General features: G+C 43.1%; 1 protein-coding gene across 1 annotated transcript in view; it reads left to right on the plus strand.

Annotated features, from left to right (window-relative positions):
- Positions 1-2,155: 2,155 nt before the first annotated feature.
- Positions 2,156-13,370, plus strand: part of LAMA1 (laminin subunit alpha 1) — a 90,080-nt gene continuing 78,865 nt past the window's right edge. Inside the window, 2 exon segments of the mRNA XM_035895931.1 lie at positions 2,156-2,381; positions 2,729-2,841. Of these exon segments, the coding sequence (XP_035751824.1) occupies positions 2,156-2,381; positions 2,729-2,841 (339 nt within the window).

Here is a 13,370-nt window from a genome sequence, read left to right on the forward strand (position 1 = left end):
GTTTTGGAATGAAGCTTGGCCAGCACGGCACTTGCCATCAGTACTTTTTCTTCAGTGCTTTGTTATTCCTTTGGCACAAGTCCGTCGACTGAAGGGTATTGTAGGCAAATTATGTCACTGTAACAAATGACCCTGGAAAGAAATGGCAGGACTACTGAGTAATGTGAGTGAAGGTAATGAATGACCTGGGAAGTAATGGATAGCTCTTGAAGACTGCCTAATAGATGCCTACGTGAGCAGTAATGAGAGAAGACTGTGCAGAAAGTATGTTACTGTCAGAGGAGCCTCATCAAAGTGGTCAATGGGATGTCTTCAGCATCCTCGTCTGATCAGATTTAGTTATAATGAGAACAAGGCATCTGACCTAGCCTGGATTTAACTTAAATGAAGTCGGGATTCAAAAAAAGAAAAAGCTCCATCTCCCTCCTGTTAAGTTTTGAGTATAGCACAATTGAAAACACACTCTTTGTTATTCATACTGTGGTGCAGAGGGATAGGATTTAGCCACATTTTCAATAGCTGAAGTCAAGGTTTAAATGGCACTAAAACTTTTCTCGAGGCTTTCCAGGGTAATGCAATTACTGGGCAGACAAAGGCCCTTTAAATTAAAAGGATATTAAATTTTGCCTGGTTGAGATGGACAGCTAAGAAAAACAAAATACTAATATTACAATCTTTCATGATGTTGTGGATTAATAAAATAAAAGATTCTGTATAGTTTTACTAGTGCAAAAGGTATATATTTTCACAAGTATGACTGGACTTTTTTTTTTGTATTCAGAATTCCTTATAACAGAAGAAAAATATTAAAAACCCTTTCAGAGATGAGATTTTAATACCTCACTATTGCAACAGTAGCAGTTCTTGCAGCACTGTTAATACACCATACCAAGGCTCTAGCTTTGATTTCATCCCATTGTGTTTAATCTCTAAAGACAGAAGTATTTTCCAAAATTGTTTCTCTTTTTCAGAGTTGCTTCTGAGTGGAAATGGAGTATCTCTGTTATGCCATAGCCATGCAAGAAGTAAAAGTTTTTTAGCTCAGGAGGGAAGGCTGGTAACTGATGATAACGTCGCTGAGAAGCTGTGCTTAACTTCTTTCTGTTGCATGCAGTATTCTTTAAATTTTATCGGTAGCCTCCAAGCCAAAGTAAAACTTTGCTCCTTTTAGAAAATGCTAAGGATTCCTGCTCCAGTAGCAGTAATCTTGAAACACCTTTGTCTGTTGTTTCGTTATTCCAGCGCACAAGAGCAACGCCATTTAAAAGTTCGGTAAAGCATTTGTGTGAAGATCAATAAGTGGGAAGCAAAACATCCCTTAGACTTTACACAGGCTGCAGAAAAGCCCAGAGCAAAAGTCTCAATCACAGTCCTTAAAAATTGTGAGCCCAGATGGTGGTGTTCCGGTCAGTGGTGTTGCTGCCTCGGAGAGGTCCGGTTGAATGCCATTTTCTACACCAGCCGAGTGCGCGCTGTACAGTTCCTCCTTGCTTCTGGCAGGGGGCCAGTTGTCCTGCTTTTGATCAATTCACAATGTGAAGAGAAGATTTAGTAACTGGAAGAGTTAGCTTACTAACTCTTGTGTTCCTCAGCAATAAAGCCTCCAAAGGTGGAGTGAAATAACAGGGTTATGGTGGTTAGGGTGCCTCGAGGGCCAAGGGGCACTTTGAGGGCCATGGGGGCTCCCTGCGGGGTCTGGCAGGGCAGGGCCTGGCAGCCAGGGCCTGTCCCACTGCCCCAGCTGGGAGCAACACGGTCGGGGGGCGCTGGGGCAGCCCCTGCCCCCAGGCATTGGGTGCCTCCTTGGGGATGGGGCCGAAGTTGGGCAGGGATGTGGGCCAGGGTGTGGGCCCGGCTTGGCGTGGGGGGAGCTCTGTGGGGAGCTGGAGGCCATCCCCGCTGCGCCATCGCTGAGGTAGCAGCTGATGGCTCCGGGGGCCTGAAATGGTGTCTTGGGCTGTGGTAGGAGGAGCTGTGGGCAGGGGCAGACAGGGCTGCAGTGCCTCAGGGCCATGACGATTGATCTGCTGGTGTCAGTGTGGTATGATAATATTTTCGGAAAACAAATTGTTTTCATTGTATTTTTCTGTATCTCTGACTCTAGGCTAGAAGCCTGTCATGAAACGCTGTGTATTCAGACACCTGTCTCATACCCATGTCTGTATTTTGTTTGCCTTACAATGTGGCTGATAATCGTTACTTCTTTCAAGGCCTGTTCCCTGCCATTTTGAACCTGGCCAGCAATGCTCACATCTCCACCAACGCCACCTGTGGGGAGAAGGGACCGGAGATGTTCTGCAAACTGGTGGAGCACGTCCCGGGACGGCCCCTGCGTAACGCACAGTGCCGCGTCTGCGACCACCACAGTGCCAATCCCAAAGGCAAGTTTCATGTGGCTTTGTTTTGGTTTCGTTGGTCTGTGTCATTCTTTTCAACCCTTCCTCATGAATACAGGGTGCATTGGGGTCAAGTGCTTTTTACTGTTAGTCTTTCTGCTACATAAGTGAAACTACCTTTGAGCAAAGGGCTGACAGAAAGCGTGAGCACCTTAAGTCCCTGTTAAGCACTGTAGAGTCCAATGGCAGACTTTTTGTCTGGGGGAAGATTTCAACTTTTACTTCTTTACGACAGGAAGAAATTGTGGTCAGTGTGAAATAAATGTGCTGGGTCAGAGAAAATACAGTGAAATGTATTTTCAAGAGATGTTTAATTTTTTGCTTTAAAACAGAGCAGCACCCAATTTCCAGTGCAATCGATGGTACCAATAACTGGTGGCAAAGTCCCAGCATTCAGAACGGGAGGCAATACCACTGGGTCACCATCACCTTGGATTTAAGGCAGGTGAGTAACATGTAGGTGAGTGTCACTTACTGTGTGTAGGATAAAAGCCAATGCAAATGGTTGCAATTATTCTGTGTTGAGATGGTAGGATATTTAGCAGTTAGACGTTTAGTAGCACATAGTTAAACATGGAAAGTTAAAGCTAATATGAACTGATTTTAAACAGTTGTGTTTTTCAATTATTGTTCTAGAACACCTTGGAGATTTCATTCCTATCAGACTGGAGTAGAAGTGACTATGTTTGTAAGCATATAGGTCACAGGTTGTTTTAACTCATGGCACAGTAACAATTGTATATGGGTGGATGAGAGTGTTTCCACAGGTGTTCCTTCTGTCTTGGTAACCTTCCTTTGCCTGAACCTGCTGTCTTTTCCCTGGCAGTCCTCTGGTATTGTTTTCCTCCACCTTTGATTTCATGTAGGTTACTTGAAGTCTGGGTTACCAAAGGCTTATTTTCAAGCAGTAAACAGTGTTTTCAGGGTATTGTCGTAAGTGCAGATTTTATATATAAGGATGTATCTGTTTCTGTTTGTTTATTGGCTGTAACTATCAGCCTGCCACCTGATCATTGTGCAGTTTCTTAGTAAAAGAGTAAATGATTTGGAGTAGGACATGATAGAAACATTTGACGTTTACCGTAAGAAAATAGAGCACAATATACTTCCAAATATGAACTCTTTTGATCCATAGGTATTCTAACTCAGATAATGAGTTTCAGAGGAGAAGTGTGACTTGAGGATTATTGTATTTACATCCATTATCTCACAGTAGATCTCAAGTTAAACTCTTCTGTTCAAATTTATCAGTATTTTTGCATATTGACATTAAATATGTAAGCTCATTAATGCAAGGTGATGGTCAGATTGGAGTATAAAATTTCAGAAAGTTGAATTGCATGGTCTCCAGAACCCTGTGGAAACACAGGCTTTCCTTAACTGGGGGATATCCTTCAGGACAAGAAATCAAAACATGCATAAAATGGGGGAAAGTTAGTGTTGCTGAAAGAAAAGTTGATTTGCCACTTTCTGTGCTTCTCTTTTGACTGATTCTGATTGCCGTCTTGTTGGAAGGAGCACTGGGAAGAAATGTTCTATATATCTTCTGTGAAATTGTGCTGCCAGTTGTTCTGAAAAGTTAGGGATTATATTTCTAAAACAGTGATTTCTGACCTGGGGGGAGGCTGGAACTGCCTGGGCAGAAGTCAATTGCTCTGTTTTGGCACTTTACAGCAAGGCTTGGAGGGATTCATCATTCTTAGGCAGGAGGCTGCTAAACTGTCCAGAGCATTTTCTAATTGTGCTGGTTTGGGCTGGGGTAGAGAGAATTTTCTTCCTAGTAACTAATACGGGGCTATGTTTTGGATTTGTGCTGGAAATGGTGTTGATAATTCAGGGATGTTTTAGTTACTTCTGAGCGGTGCCTACACAGAGTCAAGGCCTTTTCTGCTCCTTACACCACCCCACCAGTGAGTAGGCTGGGGGTGCACAAGAAGTTGTGAGGGGACACAGCTGGGACAGCTGACCCCAACTGACCAAAGGAATATTCCACACCATATGACGTCCTGCTCAGCATATAAAGATGGGGGAAGGTTGGCTGGGAGACTGCTGCTCAGGGACTGGCTGGGCATTGGTTGATTGGTAGTGAGCAGTTGTTTTCATTTGCATCACTTGTCTTTCCTGCGTTTTATTTCTCTCTGTTATTTTCCTTTTCATTACAATTATTATTATTATTTTCTTTTATTTCAATTATTAAACTATCCTTACCTCAACCCATGAGTCTTCTCACTTTTACCCTTCCAGTTCTCTTCCCTCCATCCTTCTTGGGGGGTGAGTGAGTGAGCGGCTGTATGGTGCTTAGTTGCTGGCTGGGGTTAAACCATGACAGTCCTTTTTGGCTCCCAGTGTTGAGGTTTGAAGGGTTTGAGATAATAACAGATTGACCAGAGGGTATTAGAAGGGATTTATATATGTTAACAATTGTGGGTCATGATATTGATTCATCTTTTGTCAATGATAGTTTATCTGATCTGTGCCATGCTTTTTTTTTTTTTGCTCTACATGTTAAAGATCAGTGTTGGCTTTTGCAGTTTGCTGTGCTCTGTAGTGATTAGTGATGTTGTTTTGCCTGGGAGATTTGTTATTAAAACACTGACCTTGAGCTTAATCTGGTATTTGGGCTCTGTACTGAAGCCATTGCTGTACTTTGGGTACCATCTCATGGAGACAATTAACAATTATACTTTTTCCTCTGAGAGGTTTTTTGTGGAGGAAATACAGAATGGCACCTTCGCTACCTTCTTTGATGTTTTCTCCCTTTTTACAATAACTTCTTAGTATCTTGAACATTCTTGGATAGTTAAAATACTTCTATTGGTATTCCTTAGGAATATTGCTTTGGTTTTGTCTAAGGTTAACAAGCAACTTAGGAATATGACCCAGGGTCTGTGAGAGTATGGTCATGGGTGGCACGGCATATGGGCAGGTGTCTAGAGAACTTCTCACCTCCAATGGTCTGGAACTTCACTCCTGAACAACTACAGGATCCTGATGAAGGGATAGAAATGTTTGGGGAAAGAAAAAAAAAAAGCCATGGCGTACTGCACTGTGCTGGGCCCTAGCCAGCATCTACCAAACACTGCTCGATATTATGCAGCGCCCTCAGGGAGAAGAGAGGGAAAACAAACCAACAGTAGCACTGTGGCTAAACCAGACGCTGTATCAGTTGCCCCTGTAACTGAAAAACAATGGAAGTCAGCTCATTTAAGTAAGGGATGAAGAAGCTTCTCCTAAGAAGGAACAGGAGAAAGAATCAGAAGAGGCTGCCTATTCTGCAGCAGAGCAGTCACAGGAACAGGAGGAGGAAGAGACTGAAATCATAAATGAACAGAAATCACCTGATCCCTATCCCTAAGTGAGCTGCAAGATACGTGAAAAGATTTTAGCCATTACCAGGTGAGCTAGTTCTCAATTGGTTGTTCTGATGCTGGGATATTGGGGCCAGTAGTCAGGAATTAGAGTAAGGAAGCCCAGCAGCTAGGATCCCTGGCTAAGGATACAGACATTGACAAAGGGATTGGAAAAAAGGCAGGAATCCTCAGTCTCTGGTGGTGACTCCTGTCAAGTGTGAAGGATAGGTATCCCTTCAAGAAAGAACTTGCAAATTCCCGAAGCAAATGCACCAACATCGAGGGAGGTATCCAGTATCTGAGGGAATTAGCCATGTTGGAGGTAATCTATAACAACCTGGATAACCACCAGGCATCCAAAGACCCGGATGAAATCCAATGCACGCAGTCCATGTGGCCAAAGTTTGTATGAAATGCACTGATGCCATATACCCACACCCTGGCGATAATAAGCTGGACAGACACGGAGGCACCGACTATAGATGAACTGGCCAGACAACTCTGAGAATACTAAGGTAATCTCACTTCCTCCACGTGGGCCTGTGTCTCGGCTGTGGACAGACTGACCCAAAAAATGTCCCAAGCTGAGAAGGGTAGGTCTTCCTCATGTACTTCAACCAAGGCCTCAGCTATTGAGTCAGCCTTTTTCTGTTCAAGGGGAAGGGTACTGGTGGTGCATACCACATGCAACCCTGTGGTTCCTGAATGACCAAGGGGAGGGCATGAGGAGGTGAGATGATGGACCTGCCTGGAGACTGGAAGCTCAGGTACAGGAACTGCAAGGAAAAACAGCCAAAATGCATCCATCCAGGAAAATTGCTGCTGTAGTGTCTGTTGGACAGAGTAGAATGGCTCATTGTACTTTTGACCCTGGTAAAGGGACTTCTGTTTTGCAGTTACAAAAATCAAGTAATGAAGTCTCCAACCAGGAATGGAGGGGCCCTGCCTTTGGCCAGGTAGAGAAAAGGGACAGTCAGGTTTACTGGACTGTGTGGATAAGGTGGCCTGGCACATCAGTCCCATGGGAATATAAAGCTCTAGTGGACACTGGTGCGCAGTGTACTCTAATACCATCAGATTACAAAGGAGCAGAATCCATCTGTATTTCTGGAGAGATGAGAGGATCCCAAGAACTGCCTGCATTGAAGGCTGAGGTAAACCTAACTGGGAATGAGTGGCAAAAGCATCCTATTGTGACTGGTCCAGAGGCTCTGTGCATCCTTGGTATAGACTGCCTCAGGAGGCAGTACTTCAAAGACCCAAAAGGGTACTGGTGGGCTTTTGGTGTAGTTTTGAGTATGGAGAAGATTAAACAGCTGTCTAGCTGGCCTGGTCTTTCAGAAGATCTGTCTATGGGGGGGTTGCTGTGGGTTAAAAAACAGCAGGTGCCAATTTCTGCCATGACAGTGAACTGATGACCATATTCCACCAATCGAGACTCCCTGTTTCCCATCCATAAGTTGATCCATAAGTTGACTGGAGAGTCAAGGAGTGATCAGTAAGACTCATTAACCCTTTAATAGTCCCATATGGCCAGTGCAAAAATCTAATGGAGAGTGGAGGCTAACAGTGGACTACTGAGGTGTGAACAAAGTCATGCTGCCGCTGAGTGCTGCTAGATGTGCTAGAACTCCCAACATGAACTGGAGTCAAAGGCCACCAAATGGTATGCAACAATTGATATTGCCAATGCATTTTTCTCAGTCCTTCTGGCAGCAGAGCGCAGGCCACAGTTTGCTTTCACACAGAGCTGTATCCAGTACACCTGGAATCGACTACCCCAGGGGTGGAAACACAGCCCTACCATTTGTCATGGATTGATACAGACTGTGCTGGAACAGGGTGAAACTCCTGAACACCTGCAGTATATTGATGAGATCGTTGTGTGGGGCAACACAGTGGAGGAAGTGTTTGAGAAGGGGAGAAGAATAATCCAGATTCTTTTGAAAGCTGGTTTTGCTATAAAACAAAGTAAGGTCAAAGGATCTAGTTTTTAGGAATAAATGGCAAGATGGGTGTTGTCAGATCCCAATGGGTGTGATCAGTGAAATAACAGCTATGCCTCCACCAAGTAATAAAAAAGAAACACAAGCTTTCTTAGGTGTCGAGGGTTTTTGGAGAATGCATATTCCAGGTTATAGTCTGGTTGAAAGCCCTCTCTATTGAGTGACCTGGAAGAAGAATGACTTTGAATGGGGCCCTGAGCAGCAGCAAGCCTTGGAACAAGTTCAACAGGAGCTAGTTTGTGCAGTAGCACTTGGGCCAGTCCGGGCAGTACAAGATGTGAAAAATGTGCTTTATACTTCAGCCAGGGATAATGGCCACACCTGGAGCCTCTGGCAGAAAGTGCTTGGAGAGTCTTGAGGTTGACCTCTGGGGTTTTGGAGGATCTGAAGCTCATTACACTCTCAACTGAAAAAGAAATAATAGCATTATATGAAGGAATTTGAGCCACTTCAGAAGTAGTTGGTACTGAAGCACAGCTCCTTTTGGCATCTCAAATGCGTGTACTCGGCTGGACGTTCAAAGGGAGGGTCCCCTCTGCACATCATGCATCTGATGCTACATGGAGTAAATGGGTCGCACTGACGATGCAACAGGCTCAAAGGGGAAACCGTGACGACTCGGGAATCCAGGAAGTGATCACGGACTGGCTAGAGTGCCGAAACTTTGGAGTGTCACCAGAGGAGGCGACTTGTGCTAAGGAGGCCCCACTGTATAATTAACTGTCAGAAAATGAAAAGCAATATGCTCTGTTTACAGATGGATCTTCTTGCATTGTGGGAAAGCATCGGAGATGGAAAGCTGCTGCATGGAGTCCTACTTGACAGGTTGCAGAAACTGCTGAAGGACAAGGCGAATCGAGTCAGTTTGGAGAGGTGAAAGCCATCCAGCTGGCTTTAGGTATTGCTGAATGAGAAAAGTGGCCGGTACTTTATCTCTATACTGACTCATGGATGGTGGGAAGTGCTTTGTGGGCGTGGCTACAGCGATGGAAGCAGAGCAACTGGCAATCAGCATGGAGGTAAACCCATCTGGGCTGCTGAATTATGGCAAGATATTGCTGGCTGGGTAGACAACCTGGCTGTAAACATACGTCATCATGTAGATGCTCATGTACCGAAGAGTTGGGCCACTGAAGAACATTGAAACAATGAGCAGATGGACCAGGCTGCTAGAATTGCAGTGGCTCAGGTGGATCTGGACTGGCAACATAAGGGTGAGCTATTTATAGCTCGATGGGCCCATGACACATCAGGACATGTGGAAGGGATGCAAAATACAAACGGGCTTGTGATTGGGGGTGGACTTGACTATTGATTCCATTGCATAGGTTATCAGTGAATGTCAAACGTGCACCATAATTGAGCAAGCTAAGTGGCTAAAGCCTTTTTGGTATAGAGAACGATGGCTGAAATATCAATATGGGGAAGCCTGGCAGGTTGATTATTTCGCACTACCACGAACCCACCATGGCAAGCACTGTGCGCTTACAATGGTGGAGGTGACTACTGGCTACTGCCTGGAATACTGTCTTGGGCCTTGAGAAGCAAGTTTTATAGCGACACAGCACCCCTGAAAGAATTGAGTCAGACAACAGGACTCATTTCTGAAACAACCTCATAGACACGTGGGCCAAGGAGCGTGTCTTTGAGTGGGTATATCACATCCCCTATCATGCACCAGCCTCCGGGAAAATTCCCGTTATTTTGCTTTGAACAGATCTATGCGTTGGCCTATGCAAGCTGATTGAAAATCATAGCTCAACAATCCATTATTGATATGGGTATGCTTCCAAACTCTGGAAGAAGCTTTGTTACTAACTAAAAAATGCATACTTGAGGTGTACAGTTGGTAACAAGCTTTTGCAAGATCTCTAGACCCTGCTTCAAAGTTATTTTAAAGATTAAAACAGAAGGTTTAACTTTGATGTTTTAAAATGAAGCATAGGTTAAACAATGCCTAGTTTGCTCTTTAATTAGAAAGCAGAACTGTTAGGAAAATAATCACAGGGTATCTTTTGTCAGTGACAGAAGGTTTGGATAGGATTTTCTTGTTGTTTGAAGAGTTCGCTTTGTGTTTGGTTTGTAAATGGACAAACAGGAAGGAAAAATGAAGGAGGGAATGCCTTTGTTTTTATCCTCCTAAACATTTTCTACTTTGGAAACAGACCAGCTGAGCTGCCTTCTAAATCTTTTATTCTCCAGCCTTAGTGCTGTTGATGTTTCACCAAATACATATCTTTCCTCTCCTGACCCACGCTCAGTTTCACTAATTTGATTTGAAAAGTTTCCCCCAAGGGGCCTTTCTTCTGTGTTTTCCTTGGAGAGTTTGAGAGAGAGAAGGCATCTAGGGCTATGCAAACTGAATGTAAATTACTGCTCTGTGAGAAAGGATTTGGTTAATAGAGATCGCTTGAAGTCAATGAGTCGTTAGAGCTGACTTGCTGTGCTTACTTTAAGCGAGTCAGCACAAGTAAGGAGTAACAAAAGAAAAGCATATGAAGGACCTTAGTGATTTTAGTAACTGTTTACTTCATAAATTTGCTTTAGAACGAGTTAAAGTACTCTTTGAGGACCTTTAAAAGTATTCCTGAAAGTTAGTTCCTGTGACTATATGTGTTGCAGTATATCTTTAGCATTGGTCCTTTTTTTTTTACATTTAAGCTTTGTGCTGTTGAGTAACTTATTACACATGTCCTTTAACTTTCCTTGCCAGAATACAGAATATATTTGCATCCTTTGTGATGTAAAGAACAACCATCTGGTCATTATTTATGTTTTTTGAGTAATTACCAGAAGCTCTAGCGGTAAGATGAATGGATTGTTTCTTGGGATTGTTACCAATGTACAGTTTAGAGATATAATCCAGCAGTGGGGTTGGCGAGCGCTGGAACATAGCTGTGGCTGACAAATATGGGGAAGATTCCCTTAGCTGGTGAAGACTGGCTCCACTCCAATTTACCCTAGGTGAAGTTCTGGCCACAGTCTGTATCCTGTGCTCTGTACTTGGCTGTATTCATCTCTTGGCTCAGAGTTGAAGGGAGCAGAGGGTATTCTTTCAGCTAATATTCTACCTTGCACTTAGTTCATTTAGTCTAAAACCAGCTGGACTGAAGAGCAGCTTGATGGAGTCTCATTAAGAAAAGAGGGCTGGTTAATAAAGTCAGTATTAAAATCACTGTTTCGATCTTTCTCCTTTGCAGTCTCTGTGCTATTTATAATTAATGCTAAGCATTTTGAAAGGGTAGCCACTGGGTATGTCATGACTTTTTGTGCTCACATGGATCGTAAGAACTAGGTACACGTATTCTGGTGTGTCTTTCAGTCTCTCCAGGACCTAGATATATAATAGTATTTAGTTGTTGGTTTTTGTTTCCCACCACCCCCTTCCATTAAATGTATGGCAAAAATCCAGAGCTGGGGAAAGCGCTCGATGGGCCCATGACACATCAGGACATGTGGAAGGGATGCAAAATACAAACGGGCTTGTGATTGGGGGTGGACTTGACTATTGATTCCATTGCATAGGTTATCAGTGAATGTCAAACGTGCACCATAATTGAGCAAGCTAAGTGGCTAAAGCCTTTTTGGTATAGAGAACGATGGCTGAAATATCAATATGGGGAAGCCTGGCAGGTTGATTATTTCGCACTACCACGAACCCACCATGGCAAGCACTGTGCGCTTACAATGGTGGAGGTGACTACTGGCTACTGCCTGGAATACTGTCTTGGGCCTTGAGAAGCAAGTTTTATAGCGACACAGCACCCCTGAAAGAATTGAGTCAGACAACAGGACTCATTTCTGAAACAACCTCATAGACACGTGGGCCAAGGAGCGTGTCTTTGAGTGGGTATATCACATCCCCTATCATGCACCAGCCTCCGGGAAAATTCCCGTTATTTTGCTTTGAACAGATCTATGCGTTGGCCTATGCAAGCTGATTGAAAATCATAGCTCAACAATCCATTATTGATATGGGTATGCTTCCAAACTCTGGAAGAAGCTTTGTTACTAACTAAAAAATGCATACTTGAGGTGTACAGTTGGTAACAAGCTTTTGCAAGATCTCTAGACCCTGCTTCAAAGTTATTTTAAAGATTAAAACAGAAGGTTTAACTTTGATGTTTTAAAATGAAGCATAGGTTAAACAATGCCTAGTTTGCTCTTTAATTAGAAAGCAGAACTGTTAGGAAAATAATCACAGGGTATCTTTTGTCAGTGACAGAAGGTTTGGATAGGATTTTCTTGTTGTTTGAAGAGTTCGCTTTGTGTTTGGTTTGTAAATGGACAAACAGGAAGGAAAAATGAAGGAGGGAATGCCTTTGTTTTTATCCTCCTAAACATTTTCTACTTTGGAAACAGACCAGCTGAGCTGCCTTCTAAATCTTTTATTCTCCAGCCTTAGTGCTGTTGATGTTTCACCAAATACATATCTTTCCTCTCCTGACCCACGCTCAGTTTCACTAATTTGATTTGAAAAGTTTCCCCCAAGGGGCCTTTCTTCTGTGTTTTCCTTGGAGAGTTTGAGAGAGAGAAGGCATCTAGGGCTATGCAAACTGAATGTAAATTACTGCTCTGTGAGAAAGGATTTGGTTAATAGAGATCGCTTGAAGTCAATGAGTCGTTAGAGCTGACTTGCTGTGCTTACTTTAAGCGAGTCAGCACAAGTAAGGAGTAACAAAAGAAAAGCATATGAAGGACCTTAGTGATTTTAGTAACTGTTTACTTCATAAATTTGCTTTAGAACGAGTTAAAGTACTCTTTGAGGACCTTTAAAAGTATTCCTGAAAGTTAGTTCCTGTGACTATATGTGTTGCAGTATATCTTTAGCATTGGTCCTTTTTTTTTTACATTTAAGCTTTGTGCTGTTGAGTAACTTATTACACATGTCCTTTAACTTTCCTTGCCAGAATACAGAATATATTTGCATCCTTTGTGATGTAAAGAACAACCATCTGGTCATTATTTATGTTTTTTGAGTAATTACCAGAAGCTCTAGCGGTAAGATGAATGGATTGTTTCTTGGGATTGTTACCAATGTACAGTTTAGAGATATAATCCAGCAGTGGGGTTGGCGAGCGCTGGAACATAGCTGTGGCTGACAAATATGGGGAAGATTCCCTTAGCTGGTGAAGACTGGCTCCACTCCAATTTACCCTAGGTGAAGTTCTGGCCACAGTCTGTATCCTGTGCTCTGTACTTGGCTGTATTCATCTCTTGGCTCAGAGTTGAAGGGAGCAGAGGGTATTCTTTCAGCTAATATTCTACCTTGCACTTAGTTCATTTAGTCTAAAACCAGCTGGACTGAAGAGCAGCTTGATGGAGTCTCATTAAGAAAAGAGGGCTGGTTAATAAAGTCAGTATTAAAATCACTGTTTCGATCTTTCTCCTTTGCAGTCTCTGTGCTATTTATAATTAATGCTAAGCATTTTGAAAGGGTAGCCACTGGGTATGTCATGACTTTTTGTGCTCACATGGATCGTAAGAACTAGGTACACGTATTCTGGTGTGTCTTTCAGTCTCTCCAGGACCTAGATATATAATAGTATTTAGTTGTTGGTTTTTGTTTCCCACCACCCCCTTCCATTAAATGTATGGCAAAAATCCAGAGCTGGGGA

The sequence above is a fragment of the Egretta garzetta genome, unplaced genomic scaffold, assembly GCF_000687185.1.
Source record: "Egretta garzetta isolate BGI_Z169 unplaced genomic scaffold, ASM68718v1 scaffold160, whole genome shotgun sequence".
Taxonomy (NCBI): domain Eukaryota; kingdom Metazoa; phylum Chordata; class Aves; order Pelecaniformes; family Ardeidae; genus Egretta; species Egretta garzetta.